The 27,239-nt window shown below is 38.7% G+C and overlaps 1 protein-coding gene across 7 annotated transcripts in view; it reads right to left on the bottom strand.

Moving 5' to 3' along the window:
- Window positions 1-27,239, bottom strand: part of LOC138759100 (fas-binding factor 1 homolog) — a 155,363-nt gene that overhangs the window by 100,281 nt on the left and 27,843 nt on the right. For 6 of the 7 annotated variants that reach the window (XM_069929008.1, XM_069929006.1, XM_069929005.1 and 3 more), the window contains 7 exons: window positions 26,758-26,854; window positions 26,490-26,550; window positions 13,720-13,770; window positions 11,269-11,413; window positions 9,795-9,857; window positions 8,719-8,793; window positions 2,990-3,115 (listed from right to left, as the gene is read on the bottom strand). In XM_069929008.1, the coding sequence (XP_069785109.1) occupies window positions 2,990-3,115; window positions 8,719-8,793; window positions 9,795-9,857; window positions 11,269-11,413; window positions 13,720-13,770; window positions 26,490-26,550; window positions 26,758-26,854 (618 nt within the window). The remainder of the gene's footprint in view (window positions 1-2,989; window positions 3,116-8,718; window positions 8,794-9,794; window positions 9,858-11,268; window positions 11,414-13,719; window positions 13,771-26,489; window positions 26,551-26,757; window positions 26,855-27,239) is intronic. The other variant, XM_069929009.1, reaches the window with a different exon arrangement.

Here is a 27,239-nt window from a genome sequence, read left to right as displayed (position 1 = left end):
CACATACACACAGACCCCCACACACATACACACAGACCCCCACACACATACACACAGACCCCCACACACATACACACAGACCCCCAAACACATACACACAGACACCCACACACACATATATATCTACAAACACAAATGTACAAATATATATACTCACACATACACTGACATTTATATATACACATAAACAGTATAAAATAAATACACACATATTATATATATATATATATATATATATATATATATACTATATATATATACTATATATATATACTATATATATACTATATATATATACTATATTTTTTTTATTTTTTTTTTCTTTGGCTTGGCTTCGCGGACGAAGATTTATGGAGGGGGTAAAAAAGTCCACGTCAGCTGCAGGCTCGTTTGTGGCTGACCAGTCCGATGCGGGACAGGCAGACACGATTGCAGCGGTTGCAGGGGAAAATTGGTGGGTTGGGGTTGGGTGTTGGGTTTTTCCTCCTTTGCCTTTTGTCAGTGAGGTGGGCTCTGCGGTCTTCTTCAAAGGAGGTTGCTGCCCGCCATACTGTGAGGCGCCAAGATGCACGGTTTGAGGCGATATCAGCCCACTGGCGGTGGTCAATGTGGCAGGCACCAAGAGATTTCTTTAGGCAGTCCTTGTACCTTTTCTTTGGTGCACCTCTGTCACGGTGGCCAGTGGAGAGCTCGCCATATAACACGATCTTGGGAAGGCGATGGTCCTCCATTCTGGAGACGTGACCCATCCAGCGCAGCTGGATCTTCAGCAGCGTGGACTCGATGCTGTCGACCTCTGCCATCTCGAGTACTTCGACGTTAGGGATGTAAGCGCTCCAATGGATGTTGAGGATGGAGCGGAGACAACGCTGGTGGAAGCGTTCTAGGAGCCGTAGGTGGTGCCGGTAGAGGACCCATGATTCGGAGCCGAACAGGAGTGTGGGTATGACAACGGCTCTGTATACGCTTATCTTTGTGAGGTTTTTCAGTTGGTTGTTTTTCCAGACTCTTTTGTGTAGTCTTCCAAAGGCGCTATTTGCCTTGGCGAGTCTGTTGTCTATCTCATTGTCGATCCTTGCATCTGATGAAATGGTGCAGCCGAGATAGGTAAACTGGTTGACCGTTTTGAGTTTTGTGTGCCCGATGGAGATGTGGGGGGGCTGGTAGTCATGGTGGGGAGCTGGCTGATGGAGGACCTCAGTTTTCTTCAGGCTGACTTCCAGGCCAAACATTTTGGCAGTTTCCGCAAAGCAGGATGTCAAGCGCTGAAGAGCTGGCTCTGAATGGGCAACTAAAGCGGCATCATCTGCAAAGAGTAGTTCACGGACAAGTTTCTCTTGTGTCTTGGTGTGAGCTTGCAGGCGCCTCAGATTGAAGAGACTGCCATCCGTGCGGTTCCGGATGTAAACAGCGTCTTCATTGTTGGGGTCTTTCATATATATATATATATATATACTATATAACTTCACCTTCTGGAACACCTCCAAGTCCTCCTCGTCCCAGGCAATGTCTTTATTTTTTCCCCACCATGAAAAGGGGGCTCATGATCTGAGCTGCTGCCGGTATGAATCGATGGTAGAAGTTAATCATACCGATGAATTCCTGCAGCCCCTTCACAGTGCAACGTTTCATGACCGCCGAATGGCCTCCATCTTCCACAGTGGTTTCGCCCCATACCTGTTGATCCGACAGCATGACGGAGGTGAGGTGAGATGGGGGGGCCGGTAGTTTGGCTTTACCCAGGGGCATCGATTGAAAAGTTCTGGCATGTACCAAATATCGCTCTTTCAAGTCTACCAGCAGGCAGTGGGCACGCAGGAAATCAGCTCCCAGGAGTAGTTGTGCCACCACTGTGACAGTAAAAGTCCACTTAAATTGGTGGCCAGCAAATCGTAGGGGGATGGTGTGGGTGCTGTAAGTTCGTAAAGAGGTGCTGTTCGCTGCCCTCAGTATCAGGCCCGGCTTGGCATTCTAGGTGTCGTAGGGTGTAGGGGGAAGGACCCTTATTTCAACACTAGTGTCCATAAGGAAACCTCTTCCTGACAGAGAGTCCCACACATGGAGGAGGCTCTCACGTTGGCCAACCTCCGCAGCCATTAATAACGGCTGGCCATGGCACTTCCTGGAAATGCACAGGGTGGGTGGCATCAAAAGGCCCTCGCACCCATCGTTGAATGTAATAGCAATGGCTGGGTGGCCTTGTGCTGTGGCCTTGTTGATGGATGGGGTCGGGCCTTGGTGATCTGTTCCACCGAGGTGCTATGTTCTTTCTTCGCTCACCAGAGCACATCCACCTGGGCTGTGACTTTCTTCAGGTCGCTGGAGTCCTCGTAGGTAAGCTGCCATGTCCTGGTCGAGCGAGCTCACGACACACCAGGTGTCATCAGCAGAGATCTGTCGAAGGTGGAACTGGGCCTCTGTGTGTTTGATCCACACGTGTGGCCACGATGTTCAAAACGTTGGCAACTTGAGCGAGACTGCGTGGAGAGCTGCTTTGTCTATCATCTTCGGGTCCAACTGGCGGTTGGTCCTGTCGGGGTCACCAATGTAACGTGCACGCTACGCGAAGAATCACACACACACACACACACAGTCAAGTTGAGGTGAAAGACTGCTATATTGCACTGCCACCTCTGTTTATATTCACTCCTTGCCTGCCGACAGGAATGATGTCATAGGAGCACCAGACTCCAACTGGCAGGCATTCCCGCCATTGCCCGCTGTTTCCCACCATACGAGAGATGGCTGTTGGTCCCTGTGAGGCCTTCGCAATCGCCAGCCATTTTGTGAGCTGGGTTGTGTCTTAGTTTACAGACTGCCACACACACACACACACACACACACACACACACACACACACACACACATATGTACACACACACGTGCTTTGCTACACCATCCATGCTGTCTCTAAATGTTCTGGTAACTTGGGATTCTTCACACGCAGAGTACCAAATAATTCCTTCCTAACAAAGTATTTTCACAATACCTTTCTCGTCTTTTTTGTGTGCTTGGAGATCTGTGTTTGAGGGACCAGATTTCTGTCCTGACACTGTTCTATTCTTTGGCTCCTCTTCGTCATCAGATATAATCCCTGCTAATGGATCATCTGCATCTAGAAATGACCAGAACATTATTCATTGAACAAAATGTTAGGGAAGAATTCATACAGAAACTGCTGAACACAAGATGCCAGTAGGTCTGGAGATGCACAAAAAAAGGTGGAAAACCTTTTCAAAAAGATGTCATTTTCCAGGTTCTAGTATTTCCTAATTTCAAAACGTGTCATCTTCAAGGAAATGCAAGGACGATATTCTGAATTACTTTCTTATTAATCCAATAAAGCAAACTTTGTAAATGTAGCTTTAATTAATTGACAAAACAATTAAACTTTTGCATAACTTGGCATTAAGATTTTCATAATGCTGAATAAACAAACCTTTCAGCTATATGTAAAGATATAACTATATTCAACTTTAAAGAGATATACAGAAAGAAATAAGACAAATTCAAAGAAAATTATCTTAAGCTTACATCTCTTTCATGGTTTGTCAAAGAATGAGATGCAAGCTCTTAGTCTGTGTGGATATTGTGGTCACTAATGGTAACTCTACAAACAATACTACTTCTTGAAGAGATAGGCACAAAATGAACTCATAATCAAGCACAAGGTTTTTAACCTTTACAGCATGCCTTGACGAGTGGTAGAGTGGTAAGATAGAGGCTAAGAGAGAAGATAACGTCTCATCCAGTTCACAACTCTGCTGCAAAGTATGAGTGGAACTCTCGGGCTGTCAGTCATTTTGTTGTTTTTTTTATTATTTACAGCATAGATCTGCTTACAAAGTGATTCAGGTGGACAAAAAGACACAAGGAGAAATACTGGTTCCTTGAGCAGAGAATTCCACAGATCCACAACTCTATGGGAGAAGCTGTTCCCCCTCAACTTTGTCTTACATCAACTCCCATGAATCTTTTTTAAAAATTTTATTTATCATTTGCATCAACACAAACATTAAACTCATTGTATATAGACAATACATTATAACAATATAATACAAATACAAAAAAATTTAATATATTTTCTCCCAACCCCCTCCCTCCTACCCCCCAAAAAAGAAATGAAAGAAAAAAAGAAAGAAAACACCTAAATTATTCATATTTATTCATATTCATATTCAACTTTCTACAACTTATTCATATTTTCTTACCAGAGTTATTTTATTTTCTAAATATTAACTGAGAGGAGCAGGTGACGTGGATGGACTTTTATTAACAAAATTTATATACGGTCCCCAAATCTTATAAAGATTCCCAATCTGATTCCTTAAACCAGTGGTTCCCAACCTTTTACTTTCCACTCACATACTACTTTAAGTATTCCCTATGCCATAAAGTGTTCTGTGATTAGTAAGTGATTGCTTAAGGTGGTATGTCGGTGGTTAAAAAAAAGTTTGAAAACCACGGTTTTAATCATTCCAAATTTGATTAGTTATGTGTATAGTTTCATAACTCCAAAGGAAATGGGCCAATGACAATTTTTCTCAAGCAAAATATTTCAGTAATAATTGGGTCTAGATCAGTGATTCTCAACCTTTCCTTTCAACTCACATACCACCTTAAGCAATCACTTACTAATCACAGAACACTTATGGCATAGGGAATACTTAAAGTGGTATGTGAGTGGAAAGTAAAAGGTTGGGAACCACTTCCTTAAACTATAAAAAACTTTTCTTATAGTATACAATATTCCATTTCAATATTCCATCTATCTATTGTTACAAAATTCTGTTTTCCAAGTTATTGCCGCTACCTCTATTGCTATACGCAAAATTCTTGTTTGATATTTATCCAACTTCAATTTTGTTTTTACTTCATATATATATATATATATATATATATATATATCTCACCAAGCACAAATATTATTGGGTCTTTTTGTATTTTTATCTTCATAATTTGTCATAATAATAATTGTCCTTCCAAAAATCCTCCACTTTTACTCAGGACCAAACCGAATGTAAAAAAGTTCCTATTACCTTAATACATCGAAAACATTTATCACAATAATTTGAATTAAGTCAGTTTATGTGGAGAACAAAATATAGGTAATAGATGGAGAGTCAATACAATATTGTTAAAGAGAAAAAAAATTTGTGACTTTATGAGACAGCAGATAATTTTTTTTCTAGAAACCAATTCAGTAACAAATAAGTTTATAATATGGGACACTATGAAGGCAAATTTAAGAGGTCAAATAATAAGCTATACTTCTAAAATAAAGAAAGAACATATGAAAAACAATTGGAAAAGGAAATACTGGTACACAATCCTTTATCCAGAACCCTTAGAGGACAGTGTGTTCCAAATTTCAGATTTTTCCGGATTTCGGAAAGCCCACCCAAATTATGCTGCCGCCTACCCCAATTTCCCCCTTCCAGTCCCTCGGCCGCCTCCCCCAACCGCCGGTCCCTACTTGCTAGATTTTGGAGCTTTCTGGATTTTAGATGTCCAGATAAAGGATTGTGTACCTGTATTAAATTTAGAGAAAGAACTCCCCTGAATCTTGAGGTTATGTACCCTATTTTAAATCTCACCTGCCAGTGGAACAACCCCCCTGTTTCTAGCTTATCTATTAATTTCATAGTATCCTAAACTCTATCAATACAGTCCCAGACTACTCAATCTCTCATCCCTGGAAGACCCCTTCAATCAACCTGGTGAACCTGCTCTGCACCAGTCTATCATTCCTCAAAGAGACCAGAGCTGCATGCAATGCTGTGGGTGTGACCTCACCAGTACTCCGTACATTTGCAACAGAACTTCCCTGCTCTTAAAGAGCAAAGAAGGCCAGTATCCCATTTGCCTTTTTATTTACCTGCAAACTAGGGCTCTCTGTAATATTTCATCGTTTTAACTAATATTCCAATCTACTATCTTTCTTTGCAAAGTTATGATCTCACATTTACTGATAATGTACTCCATCTGCCAGATCTTTCCCACTCACTTAACCTGTCTATATCTCTGTGGACAATTTGCTTTAGTGTAATCAGCAACTTCTCCAAATCATTATGTATATAGTGAACAGATGTGTGCCCAGCCCAATTTCCTGCAATGCCCTACTAACCAATGACTGCCAAACACTCATCCCAACTCACTGCCTTTCATTGGTCAGCCTATCCTCAACCCTGCCAATACATTACCCCCAACCCCATGCATTCTAATCTTTTGCAGAATTCTTTTGTGCGGCACCCTATCGATTGCCACCTGCATATCTACGTATACAACATCGACCTGCACTCCTTTATCCACTATACCCATTATATGCTTGAATTCCAGTAAGTTTTTTTAATCTGCCCTTCCTGAATCCATGGTGTATGTGCCTGAAGGAGACATTTCTATCCAAACATCTTGTAATTTTTTTTCCTTAACAATAGCCCAAGCAATTTCTCAACTACAGATGTCAAGCTTTCCTACCTTTTGTCTTCCCCATTTTATTTTTATAGAGTGGAGTTACATTATAGAAAATAAATCACAAAACTTTTTCCTAAAGTAAGAATCTCCCAACTTCAGTTTTTTTGTGGGTGATTTTTTTGTGGCCTATTTAACAATTTCTCCCCATATTAGAATAGAACGTATTTTAAGCTCTATACAGGCACACAGAAATGGAGCTCACAGACACAATGCAGGGAGAGAGAAAAATAGGAACATGTGCAAGTAAATAGAATCAAAGCATGTTGCTGATTACTTCCTCCCATAATTAGTTATCACATAATTTGAACTAGGCACTACTACACAAACCAGTCCTATACAAATATCTTAAAAGCAATGCATTGAGGATTAGGCTTTGAACAAAGGGCCAAGATTTCAGAGAGAGACATTCATAAAGAATCGCCAATAAAGAGATTTAAATTTGTGGAGGAGTACATCTTAAACATGATGAAGAAAGAGCAAGACTCCTGCACAACATCATGATTACCTTGCTTTGTCATCTATAAATCAATATCCTCCTCATCTGAAAATTGTCACAGAAATAAGAATACAGAAAATATATTTGTTTGTAAAAATTATTGGTAAAGTTTGTAAAATTTCCTGATAAGAGGTTCTATTACAAAATGGTATATAAAGCATAATTACCAGCGAAGAATGCAAAAGGGCCCAAAAGATTATACTTTTCAGGTTACACTTGATTTTGTACAATGGTGCTATTCCAAACAGGCAAAATTCACCATCAATAGAAATAAAAATCAGGAGACACAAGACAGGTTGTCAACTCCCTGTCATCTCTAATTTACCATAGCACAAAATTAAAAATGCCTCAGTTATTTTTAAATCTGCTATTTCTGTTCTGATATATTTTTCTCCAGAGACAGATTTTCACCCAGAAAATAGATCAAATATATTTTGTCCCAAGGCCACTATAATTACTGGCCACCTAAAATGTTACAATAACCTTCTTCCATTTTGCCCTATGACCAACTCATCTGAGGTTAGTTTTTGATATTGTATGTTATTCTTCCAGCAGAGAGACCAGGTAATGCCCCTTTTATGTTCAGAATACAAATAGCTACATTAAATTTCTGGTTTCAAACTATGCTCAGCCCATATTCAATTACAGGTACAGATTTTTATAGGACATATTATTACATCCATGTGCAATATGCATGTGCGCTATACGAAAATAATTTTACTTAGTGTAAGATTTTCTGCATGTTTTATGTGTGTCCACGTTATGTAAGTGAAAATACGGCACTCCCGACTTACATTTGTGATTTGTACCAAAGGTCACATCTCAAAATGGATGCAAGTCGGAATTTTGCCCGTGTGCATGGAGTACCAAAGTCTTAAAGCAAACTTTTTAATCAAATCTTTTTTTCATCATAGATTTGATGACAACAACTTAAACCTTCCTGAATTTGTCGATCAACCTTGGTGAAACTTTCTACATTCTGTTTCATGCTTACCTTGTTAGTTGGCGTCCTGGGGTCCATAGGCTGGGCACGGCCATCTTGATTCCTGTGCATATGCACAAGTCCTCTGCATGTTGGGTTCGCATATTGGAGTTTGGTTGGCACATGTGCAAGAGTTCAGCACCGTAACAATATTGAATTTGTGCCCTTAACTCTCACGCATGTGCCAACCAAACTCCAATGTGTGAGCCCATCATACTTGCGCTAACTGAAAACTCACATGCACACAGGAATCAAGATGACCGCATCCAGCCTAGGGACCCTGGAATGCCGACTAACAAGGTAAGTATGCATATTTTGGCTCTTACATGCCCTGTTATCATTTGCCAAATACAACATAATCCGTGTAAATTTTATATTTTTTCTTAATTTTTTAAAATTATTGGTCATATGTGCAGTACTCCCTGACCTATATCTGTACCTGTACTCTATGTACCTGTATTCAAATTATGAACAGTATCAATTAATTGGAAGTAAATTTGATTTAAAGGCTTCCCTGAAAATAGTTATTTACATTGATTAAAAAAGGTACAAAAGATTCCAATTTCTATCTAAAATTTTTAAGTCTGGAGCAATTGCCAAAATTGTAATACCTTCTGCATCATTCTTGATGATTCATGTATCACCTAAAGAAGGCTTACAAGCTTACCACAATTTGATTAGTCACAGAAAAGGAGCTGCATTCTAGATGAAAAGCAAGCCTTCGCTTTAGTGTAAACATACTAACTTGTAATCAATCAATACTCACCAGTGAACATGAACTTCTTGTAATGGTGCCGAGAGGTCGCAGTAGAGTGAGGTTTCTCATCCTGATCAGATAAATCTGCAGAAATGGGAAACCATTATCCTGACTTCTTGGATTTTTAACAAATAACATTTAAGAAGAAATGTGGTGCAGCAGAGGTGTGCCAACCAAAGGCTGACACAATGCTGGTTTCATTACATAGCTATGGCCACCAGTTGCTCTGCAGGCATCAACTTGTAGTGCCCTACACTAATTAAAATATGAACACTTTGTTGCCTCATGAGTTGGTCTAGATCAGTGGCTCTTAAACATTTTCTTTCAACTCAACTCACATATCACCTTAAGTAATCACTATGCTATAGGTGCTCTGTGATTATAGCGAATTACTAAAGGTGATATGTAAGTAGGGAAAAAAGGTTGAGAATCATTGCTCTAGACCCAAAAGTTACTGAAATATTTTGCTTGAGAAAAATTGACATGAAACCATGCACATAAGGTACGAATGAAACAGTTGTTTCAAACTTTTTCTTTTCATTTTCTTTCCACTCACCTAATTACTTAAGTTGGTATATGTGAATGGAAAAATTTGAAAACCACTGCTCTAGATCATCAGTCTCATTTTCCTTCTATCCTCCACCCCCAACTTTTCCAGGAATCAATAAATTAACATGTTCAAAGCAAACATCGAGTCGTGTACACCCAAGATTTCACTCAAATTTTCCAAGAATACATCAGAGGTTTTCCCACATCCCTCCCAACTCAGATTCTCCTCTCCCACACCCTCCAGAACTCCTCTCCCTCACCCTCCAGAACTCCTCTCCCTCACCCTCCAGAACTCCTCTCCCTCACCCTCCAGAACTCCTCTCCCTCACCCTCCAGAACTCCTCTCCCTCACCCTCCAGAACTCCTCTCCCTCACCCTCCAGAACTCCTCTCCCTCACCCTCCAGAACTCCTCTCCCTCACCCTCCAGAACTCCTCTCCCTCACCCTCCAGAACTCCTCTCCTTGTAAAATGGTCCAAAAGTCATTGGATCACAACCCCACCAATGGAATGAGACCAAAATCCTTCAAAACTCAACTGTGAACAGCCACCTTGGATGGTGGATCAGACCAAAAGGATCCTGCAGCCTTGAAAGCTAAGTCTGTGGAAAAAAAAGAAATTTGGTTTCCCTTCTAAAGAAGATTTATCCCTGTTGACATAGATTTACCCAAGGCTACTGTTGGAAGTGAGGGAGAACTGAGCCACTAGCAATGATCTTCACATCATCACTGGCGTAAGAAGTACTGGAGATTTGAAGGGTTGCGAATATTGTTCCACATTTCAAGAAAGGGAATGGAGATAACCCAGGAAATTACTTCATTGGGAAGAAAAGTGTTGGAGAAGATCCTGAGACACCAGCTTTACAAGCATTTAAAGAGGTAGGTGGTCAGGGGAAGGTCATGTTTCATGAACCTGACTGAAATTTTTGAGGATGTAACAAAGAACATTGATGATGGCAGAGAGGTGGATGTAGAGCCTATGAATTTCAGCAAGGCATTTGACAAGGTTCCCCATGCAAGTCTCATTCAGAAAGTAAGGAGGTATGGAATCCACAGAGGAAATGGAATCGACTTGCCCAGAGAAGGCAGAGGGTGGTTGTAGGTGGTTCGTTCTCTGCATGGAGGTCGATGACCAGTGGTGTTCCACACAGATGTTCATTCCACACAGTGATTCTTTTCAGTTGATCATATTCGAAGACAGAATACAATGTAATGGGAGGACTCTGAGAAGTGCGGATGAACTGAGAGATCTTGGTCCATGTCCAAGCTGCTATACAGGCTGATAATGTTGTTTAAAAAGTCTTGTGGTGCGTTGGCCTTCAATAACCAAGGGATCGCATTCAAGAACCATGTTTCAGCTGTACAAGAATATTTGAAATAATATGCTCAGTTCCGGTCATCTCATTACAGGAAAGATATGGATGCTGTAGAGAGGGTGCAGAAAAGAATGTTTTCTGGGTTGGAGAGCATGCTTTTTGAGGATAGGTTGAGTGAACTTGGTCTTTATTCCTTGGAGAGACAGAAGATGAGGGTGACCTGATGGTGTACAAGATGATGAGTGGCATTGACCATGTGAACGGCCAAAGGTTTTTTTTTCTCCCCAGGGGTGAAACGGCTAACTTACGGTGGCATACTTTTAAGGTGCTTCACACAGAGAGTGGTGGGTGTATGGAATGCACAGTCAGCAATGGTGGTGGAGACAGCGATAATAGGATCTTTTAACAGACTATTAGATAGTTATAAGGTACAGAGAAAAATGGTGGGTTCTGCAGTAGGGAAATTTTAAGCATTTCTTAGAGTAGGTTGTTAGGTTAAGCCTGTACTGTGCTGTATATTTCTATGCTTTAAATGGACAATTGTCTTCCTTATCATATGCTTTACCGTGATTGAACAACATTTTGAGGTTAACAGATGACAGATAAAGCACAGAAAGAGCTCTCCTTTAACGGTACAGCGCAGGTTCCTTCAGTCGTCCTACAGATTTCTAGAGCTTACTTTGTTATTTATACTCACCTTTCACTGCTTCAGGTCTTTGTGCACTTGTGGAGGACTCCAGCTTGGAACCTACCATCACAGCAGGATTTCCAACAGGTTGATTTGGAACAGAGCGCAGGTTTATCTTTGTCCCAAAAAGGTCAGCATCCATGTCATCGATATCCTGCACATTAAATAAGCAGTATAAGATAACAGTTCTGGCAGTATTTTAAGCAAAGTAAGATGTTAGAAACTCAAAAGAGAACACAGCCATGTTGTGAGACTGAATATAGTGTGAGCATTGATTGGCTGCAGAGCAATAACAGCTGTCACTGTCCCCATTATTGTCAACATCCAAATTGTTCAAATGATCATAAGGGAAGGAAGTCTGCTTGGCTGGCAACTCCAAACCCACACCTGTCTCAATGAGGGATCTTTATTCCAGAGGGAAATGAAAAAAATCTTCATTGTAAAGCCACTGTTCAGTCATCTTTTGCACTTCATCAAGATTCCACTCAGATGAACTGAGAAACTGCATATAACCTTTCATATCATACTCCTGCTGAGAAGTACCATCTTGCCTAGACTAATTCTTGAAAACACCAATCCAATTGGTCCATCTCCCTGGTCTTTCTATGATGCCCTGCAAATATTTCAATCCTCTTTTCAACTTTGCCTTCATTACCCTTTCAGACATCGAGTTCCAGATGACAACTCCCATACTCTTCTTTCTCTTCTGCCCAAATCAATTTTTTTCTTAAAATTAATCACCCATCCTCCAATCATCAACTCTCACTGCAAAATATCCACTTATTTGTAAAATGGTTTCCAAAGTTTGTTATTGGGAAAAAGCACTTTTTTCACAGAGATATGGCTCTGACTGATCATAAAAATTCACTGTTGCAGTGGTGCTCGTACAGCTGTTCCCTCACAGCTCTAAGACACTCCATTTTGACCTCTGGCAGTGTCCAGGTCAGATTTGCATGTTCTCCATGTGACAATAGGTCCTAGTTTCACCCCACTTCCCAAGTGGATGTGGTTGGTAAATTGGTCATCGGTAATTCCTAGGATGCAAGGTGAGCTTTAGAATCTGAATGGGATTTATCAGAACAAAGAAAATAGGTCACAGGGAAAAATTAGTGGGAGTGTGAATGACACAGACTCTGACAAATTTACTTGGTTTGCAAAAGGAAATATGCAAATGGCTGCTGAGAGCAAACCTTTGGGTTGATTTAAAGTAGAAATTGATGGGTTCTTGATCAGTGAGAGTGTCAAAAGGTTATGGGGAGAAGGCAGGAGAATGAGGTTCAGAGGGAAAATACATCACCCAAGAATCAAATGGCAGAGCATACCTGATGGGCCAAAATGGCCTCATTCATCTCCTACATCTTATAGACTTAAATGATTAATGACTATCACAATCAAAGACACAAAATTTAATTAAAGAGATAAATACAGTTAAAAAAATTAGTGTTACCTTTACAAATCAGAAAGGCCCAAAGCTTATTTAGAAGTAAATACAAAATCAAAACCTGCAAATTCCAATCCCATAAAAGGCCTGGTTTGAGACATCAGCAGCTATTGACCAAACTTTCCAGGTAGAAAGAGGAATGCAAAACATTTTACAGTAAGGCAGAGAACACAGCTGTGCTGGGTAGGAATGAGACTTAGCAATAGTGACAGACTTTTGAGACAGGAGGTGTGTAATTGGAGGAACCCTTTAAATGATGCTCTTCCCATCCATCTGTTGTGGGTGCAGGAGGTGATGTTAAAGCTGCCCCACAAATAACTGAAGTGTATGGTGTAAATTATACCCACTCCATCCTCTCACGAGGGTTACAGGATGACGGATGGGTATTAATCAAATGGCTGATTTGTCCTGCTTCTTGCGAAAAGTCATCACACCAATGGGAAAGTAAAGGAAGTGAGAGGTGAGCCGACCCACTAACGAAACGGAGTATGCTGTACCATTTTCAATGTCAGAATTTGTTTCAAGTTTGAATGTCTGACTGAATTGGTGTGGCAGCAAATTGTCTCAACACAAAGCATTATTCTATTTGTTCAATTTACGTGCCTTTTGGCTCATTTGCATTCCTGAGTTTTCTGATCATAGTCCAGTTTTTGTTTCCCAATGCTCAAAAACTGGCCTGTTCAAAGGAAAATCAAATGGAATAATACTGAAGTCTGCAGATGCTGGAATCTGAATGCAAATACAATCTTCTGGATGAAGGGTTCAGGCATGAAAAGCCTGTTGCTTTCTGTGGATGCTGCAGTTTCTCCAGCATGTTTGTGTACTGTACTTGACCCCAGCAGCTGCAGACCTCTTGATTACCTGCTCAAAGAATCAAATAACATCAGTGGGAGAGGGGAAAAATAGTTGACATTTCAGGCCAGAGCCCTTCATCGACACTCTGAATAGACAACAATAAGAGCTATTAATGACAGCAGAGAGAATCTATAGGCATTATAACCGGTAACAAATAAATGTACCTTCATTGCTTCTAACAGGGCCTGGTGATCAACCTCTGAAATCTCAGACTCCTACATAAAGAAAATAGTGCAAGTCTTTTATACAATGTTCAGCACTGCTCCCTTCAAAATGCAACTTCAGACAATTATTCCAGTATAGTCAAGAATTTAACCATTTGTTCCCAAATTGTAAATGCATATATCTTTAGACAACAGATTGGGGGGAGGGGGGGGCAGTTTCTTTTGTATTACTATATAACTATGTAACCATATATTTTTAATATCTTTCTTTCCATTTCTTTTTTGGATTGTTGGAGAAGGTACGTCTTAACACATGAAGTATTATTTGTTGGACTTGCGGGGGTAGGTGATGAAAGGGGATCAATTCCATTTTGCTTAGATGAGTAAATTGATGAAGTTAATAAATTTTAATGTAATAGGTTGAATGGAACAATAAAAAGAAAGAGGGTATTAAAATATAACAAAAAATTGGAAGTTGATGTAGCCTTTCTTCAAGAAATGCATTTAACTGGGTGGCATATGTAATGTCATCTTCATTTAATTCTAAAACAAGAGATGTGGCAACTTTAATAAAACAAGAACCTTCAAAGTTCAAAATGTTTCTGAAGTCCGAGCAGGGAGATCTGTAATAGTACATTGTCAAATATTTTTTGAAATGTGTTTTTTTTTTAATTTGTATCCTCCTAATGTTGATGAGAGATTTATTCAAGACACATTTCTCAATTTAGCAGATTGCACATGAAAATATTTTAAAAGGAGGGAATTTTTGTTTCAATCCATTGTTAGATAGATCTTTTATCTTTGGCTTGGCTTCGCGGACGAAGATTTATGGAGGGGGTAAAAAGTCCACGTCAGCAGCAGGCTCGTTTGTGGCTGACACGTCCGATGCGGGACAGGCAGACACGATTGCAGCGGTTGCAAGGGAAAATTGGTTGGTTGGGGTTGGGTGTTGGGTTTTTCCTCCTTTGCCTTTTGTCAGTGAGGTGGGCTCTGCGGTCTTCTTCAAAGGAGGTTCCTGCCCGCCAAACTGTGAGGCGCCAAGATGCACGGTTTGAGGCGTTATCAGCCCACTGGCGGTGGTCAATGTGGCAGGCACCAAGAGATTTCTTTAGGCAGTCCTTGTACCTTTTCTTTGGTGCACCTCTGTCACGGTGGCCAGTGGAGAGCTCGCCATATAACACGATCTTGGGAAGGCGATGGTCCTCCATTCTGGAGACGTGACCCACCCAGCGCAGCTGGATCTTGAGCAGCGTGGACTCGATGCTGTCGACCTCTGCCGTCTCGAGTACTTCGACGTTAGGGATGAAAGCGCTCCAATGGATGTTGAGGATGGAGCGGAGACAACGCTGGTGGAAGCGTTCTAGGAGCCGTAGGTGGTGCCGGTAGAGGACCCATGATTCGGAGCCGAACAGGAGTGTGGGTATGACAACGGCTCTGTATACACTTATCTTTGTGAGGTTTTTCAGTTGGTTGTTTTTCCAGACTCTTTTGTGTAGTCTTCCAAAGGCGCTATTTGCCTTGGCGAGTCTGTTGCCTATCTCATTGTCGATCCTTGCATCTGATGAAATGGTGCAGCCGAGATAGGTAAACTGGTTGACCGTTTTGAGTTTTATGTGCCCGATGGAGATGTGGGGGGGCTGGTAGTCATGGTGGGGAGCTGGCTGATGGAGGACCTCAGTTTTCTTCAGGCTGACTTCCAGGTACACTGGTTTTGCTGAGAGATTTGAATTTAATAGGTTTATGGAGAAGGATTCATCCGAGAGAAGAAAGATTATTCATTTTATTCAAGTAGATTTGATTCTTACTATACAATTGATTTATTTTTGATTTCGGCTCAAATTGCAGGCTAGTATCCCTGAAGCGGATTATAAACCAAGGGTTTTGTCTGATCATTCATCTTTATTATTAATGTTGATTTCCTGATAAGGCAAAGACGATCTATAGATGGAAGTTAAATTCTTTGTTGTTGAAAAGAAAAGATTTTTGTGAGTTTATTCAATCACAAATTCAGATATTAAGTGAATTAAATTTGAATTTGGTAAATGATAAGTTTATTATATGGGATACCTTAAAGCAGTGGTTCCCAACCTTTTTCTTTCCACTCACATACTACTTTAAGTAATCCCAATGCTATTGGTGCTCTGTGATTAGTAAGGGATTGCTTAAGGTGGGATGTGAGTGGGAAGGTTGAGAAGCACTGCTCTAGACCCAATTGTTACTGAAATATTTTGCACAAGATAAATTGTGATTGGCCTATTTCTTTGGAGTTGTGAAACTGTGCACATAACAAGTCAATTAGGTACAATTAAAACAGTGGTTTTCAACCTTTTTCTTTCCACCCACATACCACCTTAAGCAATCCCTTACTAATCACAGAGGGAATGGGAATACTTAAAGTGGTATGTGAGTGGAAAGAAAAAGGTTGGGAACCACTGCCTTAAAGGCATATTGAAGAGACCAAATTATGTTTTACTTCTAAAATTAAAAAGGAATATATGAGAGAGGTAAATCAATTAGAAAAAAAATTTACAGTTTTGGAAAAGGATCTTCAAAATCGTTACTTCCGAAGATAAACGTAGGCAGTTGATTAATAAAAAACTTCAGTATGATACATTACAAACCTACAGAACAGAGAAAGCAATTATAAGAACGAAACAAAGATATTATGAATTAGGTGTGAGGTCACAAAGTATTAGCTTTGGCTATTAAAGGCAGAGCAGGCTTCAAGTACAATTAATGCAATTAAAATTTAAAAAGATATTAATCTAGTTACCTATTAGCCTCAAAAAGTAAATTAACCTTTTTAGAATTTTTACTCAAAATTATATAGTTCAGAGACTTCAAGGGATTAAGATAAAATAAATAATTATTTATCACAGATAATGTTGCCAAGATTAAGTTTGGAAGAGCAGACCGGACTTAGTGTACCGTTTACTGAGGTAGAAGGGGAGCTTGTAGAAGACCGAGTGACCAATTGATGGGTTAGATGGGCCGAATTGCTGCCCCAGTTAGTTGGTACAGAATGGTGCAGGTCCACTTTCCCTTCTCAGGAGAAGCGCACATTTGGCAACACACACTGCCTGGGAGATGTCGCCACTTCCTGGATGCACATTGCTGGGCAGGCAATGACTCCGCAGCATGCTTATGTCATTTCCTTAGACCAGCACAGCCGAGACAAGAAGTGGGTCGCCCCCTAAAAGCAACGCGAATGATTCAAATAAAGTTAGTTACTGGTTCACCCTCATACTTCCTAAAGCTAAAATAGTAACTGAGGAGTCATGTGATGGAGTAGTGGCCGGTAGGAGAATACCAGCCCTCTCCGGAAATGAAGAAAAAAAGTGAAGAAAAAACAAAGCCCCAGATACACAGAACACAACAAATAAAAGATAAAGGTGTGGAGAAAATGGCACCCAAGAAAGAAAAACCAAAAACAACAGGGAAAAAATGAAAGATGCCAGAAGAGAAAGGAGAAGGCCTTACCTGCACGAAAAAGCAGGGACCTGCTGTGGAAAGAGGAGCCCGCTCCCTGAGGTTAGTGGAGACCCCGCAGGACTGCAAAAATGGCTCACTGAGCCAAACAGAGGTGCACAGCTGCGCATGCGCAAGGAATCGCACTTGCGCGATGCGCACGACAAGGTGAACACTGACAGGAGGGGGGACCAGCTGTGGAGTGAAACTATACAGCACAAACAGCTGAGAGATGCCCGACAGCAGGGCTCCCAGCTGGAAGAAAAAGAAAGCAACGGGAAAGGAAGGGATGAGAAAGAAAAACAGAAGCAGGAGGCCCAACAGATAACCAGCCCAGAAGAAGAGGACCATCAAGAAACCATGAAAAAAAAATACCCAACAAACTGAGACAAGCAGCTCAACAAGAAAGTCAGAAGAGACACAGATACAAGGAAGAGAAATAGAAGACACAAACCCAAGAGCAGACACAGAAGAAGAAGAACACCAAGAAGAACACAGAGGAATAGAAGGTAAAATGAATGGACAGTATATAGATTTTAAAAAATTTCAAGAACAAATTAAACCATTAAAAGAATGGTTGACACTAGAATTTAGTGAAATGAAAAGAAAGCTGCAAAGTACAGAAGAAAATGTGAGTAGAATAGAACTGGTCATAACAGATGTAGGGAAAGGATTAGAAAATGTGGAAGAACGTGTAATGGCGGTATAAATGGAAGTGAACGACTTAAAAAGAAAATTGGAAGAAAGTCCTGGGAATACCAGAAATGCAGAAAGGAATGGAAATATAAAGGGCGCACAGAACATTAGCCCCAAAACCACAGTCACAACAAAAACCAAGATCCGTTTTAGTAAAATTTCTGAGATACATGACAAGAGAAAATATATTTGAGAAGGCAATGAATAAAATTAGAGAAGACAAAAAAACCACTGGAGTACAAAGGTCAAAAAAAATTATTCTACCCAGACACAAGTTTTGAGCTCCTAAAGAAGAGGAAGGAGTTTAATGCAGCAAAATTGATCCTATGGAAAAAAGACTATAAATTTATGTTAAGATACCAAGCGGCGCTTAAAATAGTTATCCCGGGGGTGCAAAACAGACTGTTCTCGGATCCAGAGAAAGCACGAGAATTTGCAGAACGCCTGCAAGACAGAAAGAGAGATGAAGAGATGTAACAAGAATGAAGAATGACGAAAAACTACATATAAAGATGTAAAAATAATAAGAACTAAAAGAGGGAAGAAAAGGGAAGCGAGGGAGAAGGGGGGAAAAAGGAGGGGTTAAAATAAAAAAGAAAAAGAGAAGAAAAGAGGGGGAGCTTTATTTTAATGTGAAGATAAAAGCCTTTTCTGGAGGGGGTTGGGTGGGAGAGAATAACAATCACTGCGAAATCAGTTGACACTTGCAAAAGGGTTTGCAGTCCGAATGGACAGGGGAGTTGTGGTTGCCCGGCAAGGAACAAGGGGCGACTCGGGGGGGGGGCAAGACACTTGGGGTTAAGGGAATTTTAGATGTGGGAGTGGTTGAAGTACTTTATGTTTTAGAAGTGTTGTCATACAGTGCGTTCAAAAAAGGAAAACTGAGAAATGAAAATGGGGAAAAGGGTGGTGGTGAGGAAGCGGAAATGAGATGTAAACTGAGTATGAGATGGCCATGTTAAATTATATGACAATAAATATTAATGGAATACATAATCAAATCAAAAGGAAGAGGCTATTAAATTTACTGAAAAAGAAAAAAATAGATATAGCATTTGTGCAGGAAACGCATCTAACTGAAGTGGAACACAATAAATTAAGGAGAGACTGGGTAGAGCATGTAACAGCACCATCATATAATTCAAAAGCCAGAGGTATAGCTACATTAATCATTAAAAATGTACCAATCAAAATAGAGGAGGAAATAATAGATCCAGCAGGGAGATATGTAATGATAAAGTGTCAGATATATTCAGAACTCTGGAATTTGGTCAATATATATGCACATAATGAAGAGGATCAAAAGTTTATGCAAGATATTTTTTTTTAAGATATGCAGGGGAATATATTGATAGGAGGGGCTTTAACCTTAATTTGGATTCAAAGATGGATAATACTGGACAAAAGACTAGCAAAAAGAACAAAGTAGCCAAATTTATGGTTAAATCAATGCAGGAAATGCAACTTTTGGATATATGGAGGAGACAACACCCAAAGGAGAAAGAATACTCATATTATTTGAGTAGACATAAAACATACTCAAGGATTGACCTGTTCCTGTTGTCAGCCCATATCCAAGGGAGAGTTAGGAAAACAGAATATAAAACTAGATTGTTATCTGATCACTCACCCCTGTTATTAGCAATAGAACTGGAGGACATCCCACCAAGAACGTATAGAAGGAGATTAAACTCCATGCTACTTAAAAGACAGGAATTCAGAGAATTTATTGAGCGCCAAATTAAAATGTACTTTGAAATAAATACGAAATCAGTGAAAGATAAATTTATATTATGGGATGCAATGAAAGCCTTCATCAGAGGCCAGATAATAAGTTATGTAACTAAGATGAAAAAGGACTACAATCGGGAATTAGAACAGCTGGAAAGGGAAATAACAAGTACAGAAAAAGAACTGGCAACAAGGGAAGATACAACAAAAAGAGGAGAATTGGCAGACAAAAAAAATGAAACACTATAAACGTATAAGGTGGAGAAGAACATAATGAAAATAAAGCAGATGTATTATGAGCTAGGAGAAAAAACACACAAAATACTAGCTTGGCAGCTTAAAACAGAACAAGCATCAAGGAAAAAGGACAAACAAATTACATATAACCCAATGATAACTTCAATGAATTCTACGAGCAATTATACCGAACTGAGAACGAAGGGAAAGAAGACAAAATAGATGAGTTTCTAGCTAAAATTGAACTACCAAAATTGCATGAAGAGGAGCAAAACAAATTGATAAAACCATTTGAAATAGAGGAAATACAGGATATATTAAAAAAGCTACCGAACAATAAAACGCCTGGAGAGGACGGACTCCCAGTGCTATAAAACATTTAAAGAGTTACTAATTCCTCCTCTCCTGGAAGTAACGAACCAGATAGAAGAAACACAAAACTTGCCAGATTCATGTAAAACAGCAATAATTACAGTAATACCTAAGATGGGGAAAGAACCACTAACACCAGCATCATATAGAACAATTTATTATTATTAACTCAGATTATAAGATAATAGCAAAACTATTAGCAAACAGATTGGCCGACTGTGTACCAAAATAGTAAAACTAGATCAAACTGGATTTATTAAGAAAGGATGAACAAAGGACAATATCTGTAAGTTCATTAACTTAATCCATGCAGTACAAGGAAATAAGACGCCAACAGTGGCTATTGCTTTAGACGCAGAGAAATCCTTTGACAGGGTAAAATGGAATTATTTATTCAATTACAGAGGTTCAACGTACCAGAGAAATATATTAATTGGATTAAAGCATTATATAAGGGACCAATGGCGAAGGTGACAGTAAATGGATATATATCGAACCAATTTAAATTAAGCAGTCAACTAGGCAGGGATGTCCACTATCTCCCTCACTGTTCGCTTTAGCAATAGAACCATTGGCAGAACTGATAAGAACAGAAAATTTAATAAAAGGGATAAAAATAAAAGAGAAGGAATATAAAATCAGTCTATTTGCAGATAACATCATAGTATACTTAACAGAACCAGAATTATCAATAAAAGAATTACATAAGAAATTGAAGGCATATGGAGAAACATCAGGGTACAAGATCAACGCAAATAAAAGTGAAGCGATGCCAATGAATAATGAGGATTACACAAAGTTTAAAAAAGAATCACCATTTAAATGACAAACACAAGCAATCCAATACCTAGGTATTAGACTAGATAATAATCTAGGCCATCTATACAAATTAAATTATCAGCCATTAATGAAGAAATTACAAGATGACTTAGAACATTGGAAAGATTTACCACTAACACTGATAGGATGGGTAAATTGCATTAAAATGACTATCTTCCCAAAGATACCTATTTCAATCGTTACCAATTCCTTTAACAGAGAAATTCTTCAATGAACTAAAGAGAATAATAAGGAAGTTCTTATGGAAAGGGGGGGAAACCGAGGATAGCGCTAAATAAATTAACAGAATGGTACAATCAAGGTGATTTGCAGCTACCAAACTTAAAAAATTATTATAGAGCACCACAATTAAGATAACTATCAGATTTTTCATGAGAACATATACTTTATAAGTAGGTTGAAAAAGTGGTGCAATATAGAAGTTCACCAGTACTACACCATCTGCTCAACACTTGGAAGAAGATTCACGTAGAAAGGAAAAAAACAAATTACCAACTACCAAAATTATTATTGATGCAAAAATCAACTAATCCCTTTCATAATAGATAACCTTTCCTTTAGAGAATGGGAGAGAAAAGGAATTAAAAGAATAGAAAATTGTTTTTTGGAAAATAATTTATTATCATTTGAACAAATGAGGTACAAATATGGAATAACTCACGGTACAATGTTTGCATACCACCAACTGAAAACCTACTTAAAGGACAAATTGGGAAGCAGACTGAGATTACCAGAAGGAAGCAGCTTTGAATATGTGATTACAGACACAATGATAATTAAAAGATTTATAACAAACATGTACATCAAGCTGCAAGAAAATGATGAAATAAGCTATAAACCCAAACAAAAGTGGGAACAAGATCTAAACATAAAGATAAAAAATTAAATATGGGAAAAGCTACCGTACATGAAACACAACAGGGAGGGCCTACCGCGGACCTCCACCCCCTAAAATGATAGAATGAGAAAATATGGGAAAAGCTACCGTACATGGAACACAACAGGGAGGGCCTACCGTGGACCTCCACCCCCTAAAATGATAGAATGAGAAGACGAAATGAACTGACCCAGTTTGTAAAAGTAGATGACACAATTTTCTTGTTTATTGCCATTGTGTGATGACATTGTTTAATAGTTTTATTGTATATGTTGAACGTTTAATGGGTTTGAAGGGGGTGGGAGGGAGGGAGGGAAGGGGAGAAATGACTGTATATTCAAGAGGGAAATGTTTGTGTGTATTTTGATTAATATGGTTCATAGTGTGAAAAATAAAAAAATTTTTTTAAAAAGCTAAAATAGTAACTAATGAAAAAGTATCCACTCTGTTTAAATTGGCGAGATCTAGTAGACAAGGATGTCTTTATCCCCATCTTTATTTATTTTAGCTATAGAACCACTGCCAAAGTAATTCACTCTGATTTACAAATTAAAGGTTTCACGATATGTCAAGAAGAACATAAAATTAGTTTATTTTCAGATGATGTTTCAATATATCTGACCGACCCTGAGACACCTTTACAAAGACTATATGTCCATCTGGAAGAATATAGAAAAGTTTGGGTTATAAAATAAATTGGGATGAAAGTGAAATTTTGCGCTTAATGGAAGGTGATTATACTCAATGTCAAAGGGATACTCAATTCAAATGGCCAAAAGAGGGTATTAAATATTTAGGTTACGTACAGACAGAAATTTGACAAATGTATATAAATTGAATTATTTATCCGTGGCGGCGCATATCCTCATGGCAAACCGGTCCCGCTGATATCACCACGTGGTGGGGCAGCCATGGGGAAATGGCGTCATCAGAGGTTTCTCTCCGACTCTCGCATCCCTTCCAGCGCGCACCCTGGGCAGTGATTATGATGTCACAATGCATCAGGTGACTGAGCTCATGCTGTCCTGAAAGGGGCATGCTGAATTTGAATTAAAACAGTCGTTAACGACCCTCAATGTGGCGGCTGTGTTTCCTCCACTGTTCACACCGTCACATCTTTACATAAAAAGATTGAAGAAGATTTTTTAAAATAGATTAATTTGGAAGGATAAACCATATAAAGATGAATATATTTCTAAGAATACATTTTCTAAACATTACCTATTTTAATACCTCAAAAAAATTTTCAATTAAATAAACAAGTAAGGAAATTTCTTTGGCAAAGCAAGATGTCAAGAGTCTCTATAGAGAAGTTAACATGGAATTATTAACTTAGAGGGCTACAGCTTCCTAATTATAGAAATTACTATCAAGCTGCACAAATGAGATTTCTTGCTTCCTTTTTTGAAAATAAAGTGCACGGGTTAATATAGAAATGTATAAGATAGGAGCGAGGAAAGCAGAATATTGTTATATAGATGGCAACCAAAATTGATGGTTTCTGATAAGTAGACACCATTAGTGAAATGTTTACTTATTTGGAATAAAATAAATGATGATATTGGTGTCAGAGGGTCTATAATCACCTAAAATGCCATTGATTCAAAATCACCTTATAGCCTTTTCAAGGGAAATTTAGTGTTTGAATATTTGGTCTCATAAGGAGATTGTAAACTGTGAATATTGTTATGAAAGGGGTCAATTAATGTCATTTGAGCAATTACGGAATAAATATGCTATTGTAGTGTCCCGCGCATAGACACACAGACTGGCCTACAAAATGGCAGATGAACTTGGTGACCGTGCGGACCTGGGGAGACATCAGCCGTCATCCCAGGTGACCTCCACATGGCGGCAAGATGGGGAACTCTGGCAAAGTTGCACCTATTCAAGCTAAGGTGAATGCAATTTGCAATGGCAAGAAAGCAGTGAGAAGGTTTTTAGGAATGGCAGGATATTATAGGAAATTTTGCTGAGGTTGCTCTTCCTTGAACCAATCTTTTGAAAAAAGGGGAGAAATTTGTGTAGACTAAAGTTTGTCAGACAGCTTTAGAAAATTTAAATAAGATGCAATGCCATTACCCTGTTTTAAAATCTCCTGATTTTGACAGACCATTTTCTTTAGCAGTGGAGCCAGTGAGGGGGCAGCAGTTACAGTTTTATTACAAAAACATAATGAAATTGACCATCCAGTTACCTACTTTTCAAAAAAATTCAATGTTCAACAAAGGAACTATTCTACTATTGAGAAGGAACTGTTGTCTATAATATTTGCTCTGCAGAATTTTGATGTATATCTCAGTACCTCTCATGAACCAATTGTGATATTTACTGACCACAATCCTCTGGTGCTTTTGAATAAAATGAAGAATAAAAACAGAAGATAGTTAAACTGGTGTTTAATATTGCAAGAATATAATCTGCAAATTAATCATATCAGAGGTACAAATAATGTGATAGCAGATTGTTTATCAAGATGTTGAAATTGATCATGTATATAAATATATACTCTCAACATTGGATTATATTGTTATAACATTATATATTGAATATTCTTAGCACTTTAGTGATTTTAAAGTCAGTTTAGTTATAACTGAATTTTAACTCAAGAGTTAAAATTCCTTTGTAGGGGGAAAGTGTGACAGATTATGTTGCATTGTATATAGCTACGTTTTAAAGGAGATAAATTGTGGCAGGTTTTAGTGTAGGTCACATAGAAAAATTTCAGAACAGATCTCATTTAAAATACTGGAACTCTGCTCAATCCAGACAGGAGGCTCCAAGTTCATTTGCAAAAGCTTTGGGGAGTGCCCAAAGGACTTAACTAATGGAGTGTTATTTTGAAAAGCAACGGATGAAAGAACTCGGAGGATTAGGTTCAGAGCTGCAGGCTGTCTGATTGCAGTTTGCAGTTCTAAGAGGGTCATGTGTTTTGTAAGCAGAGGAAGTCAAAAGGATTTTTTCTGGGAGTGAGAGAGAGGGAATTCAGTTCTACAATTTTAGAGTCAGCAGCTGGGTCTGGAACCTGACAAGCTGGCAAGCTTGTGGAAAAACCCATTTTGAAGATGGGTTGTGAGTTCTGAGTTCAGCCTGGTCAAAGCCCTTGTGGTCCATAGGAGAGAACTGGTTGCCTAATGTTTCACTTGAAATAAGAGAATCAAAAAGGAACTCTGTGTTGACCTGAAAGAAAGAGGTTATCATCTGGAAAAAGTTTCTTCGGCATGACACTGACGTGGCTGATTAGAAGGGATCAATTTGTGTCCTGGAACAACAAATCTCTCTCTGAGAACTGACAATAACCTTCCTGAGCAGTAACCATTTACCTTTCAAACACCAATGGCTGGTAAACTTTATACATGTTAAATTCTGTGCACAGTATAAGAATTGCCTGAAACCAGTGAACTTGGAGGAACGAGAAGTGAGATTGGACTTTAAATTAAAGAACTGTTCTGAACTTACACACACATTATATATACATGCACTTAGAATATGAAAGGGGTTAAGTTAGGTTAGTTAAGTTAATAGTTATAATTTAAAGTTTGATCCTGTTTTCATGTTTTAAAGTTTGATCCTGTTTTAAAGATAATTAAAAGCAACTTTTGTTTATGTAATCATTTGTCTTGGTGAATATCTATTGCTGCTGGGATTTGGGGTCCTCTTGGCTCATAACAACCCAAACAATGGGATTAAATTTGTAATGATAACCTTCCTATGCATCTCGACCTGTGAGATTCTCCTCTTGAGTGGTTATGAAGAATTTGGAGATATGTGCCAGATAATGCTTCTCTACTCAATCCAAAAATTCTTTCTATTTTGGTTATTTTGAAATCTATATTATTGCATTAAATATCATCACTACATGTATGGAACAATTTAAAATAAAATATTTTTTAAAATTAACAAACAAATTGTGAAATTCATTCTCATGAAGTTAATTAACTGGCCAGATTATTCTCAAGGGCCAAAAGAAATCTCACAAATGACAGATTTAGAATTCAAGATCGATCATTTAAACTCTAGTTAGACTTTAAAGTATCTTAAGTTTCCTTGTTATCTTCCTCATCATTCCATTACCAGAAGATGTTGATTTGTTAAACACTAAAGTATTGAAAATAGTAGTTCATTTAGTCCTTCCAACCTGCTCTCCCATTCAACACAACCATGTCTGAACACCCATCTCAATCAGAAAAACAAAAGTCTGCCGATGCTGTGTTTCTCAAAGATTATCTTACCACATTAACACTGTTCATCACACTGCCCCAATCCTTCCTCAATTCTCTCTCTCTGCCTCAAGCACACAAAAATATACATCTTTTCTAGCAGAAGGGTTACTGGATTGCAATAAACATGAAAAAACCTTATCCTTAGCTAGAAGTGCTGAACCAAATGGCTTTGGTCCAAGTACATACATTTTGTTAAAATCTGCCAGCCCACAGAACGTTACACGTTAAAATTAGTCCAATCTTCTGGCTTGGCACTGATCCAGATTTTACAGCCATTAGACCATACTAGTAGGCATGCACTAAGCAATAATGTACAAAAAACTCACATCATTGTCCTTGCCAGCCTCCTGTGCTAATGTATTAAAGAAGTCATCATCCAGCAATGATCTGAAAAAGAAGCATTAATGGCATGAATCAATAAGGGAGACCCACCAAGGCTTCAATTACAGCGTGTACTTTTCTGGCAGGTCCACAATATTTAACAATACTGTCTCTGCTTGAACTAAAATTAATCTTCCAAGTGCCATTTAATTAAAGCCCTTTAAATATTCACACTGCATGGTTATTGTTCCTACAGTCAGTCAGGCTACTAACCCATACTCCTTGTTGGTTCTGGATAAATTAGCAGCTGATCTCCTGGGGGAACTTCCTGATTGAGTTGTTGGAAAAGTAGATTTTCTGGGAGATTTATCTGCAAAACAAAGTTACAGAAATAAAAGTTGGCAGTACAATAGCTTCTCAATCTATTGGTTAAAATAGAATGTCTTATTTCGTTTGTGTAACTATCCATATCATCTTATTGAATTGCACCTTTTTTGATGGTATGTTTATTAAAAATAAAAATATTTTAAAAAGGAAAATGCAATACTTATTTTACCAGCTCCACTCAAGACACATGGATGAAATCTGCACATAGTTCTCCATCACATTGACAGCAATATTAGATGATAATGTGATTTTGCTGTAAAGGTGCAACTTACCTTTTTTCACACTTAACCACAAGATTATCCTTACTTACCTCAATTTAATTGGTATTGCAGTCTCAGTGCATATTTAAATGTTCTTCTCTTACTGCC

Source organism: Narcine bancroftii, chromosome 3 (genome assembly GCF_036971445.1).
Source record: "Narcine bancroftii isolate sNarBan1 chromosome 3, sNarBan1.hap1, whole genome shotgun sequence".
Taxonomy (NCBI): domain Eukaryota; kingdom Metazoa; phylum Chordata; class Chondrichthyes; order Torpediniformes; family Narcinidae; genus Narcine; species Narcine bancroftii.
This window is presented reverse-complemented; position numbering and strand designations above follow the sequence as displayed.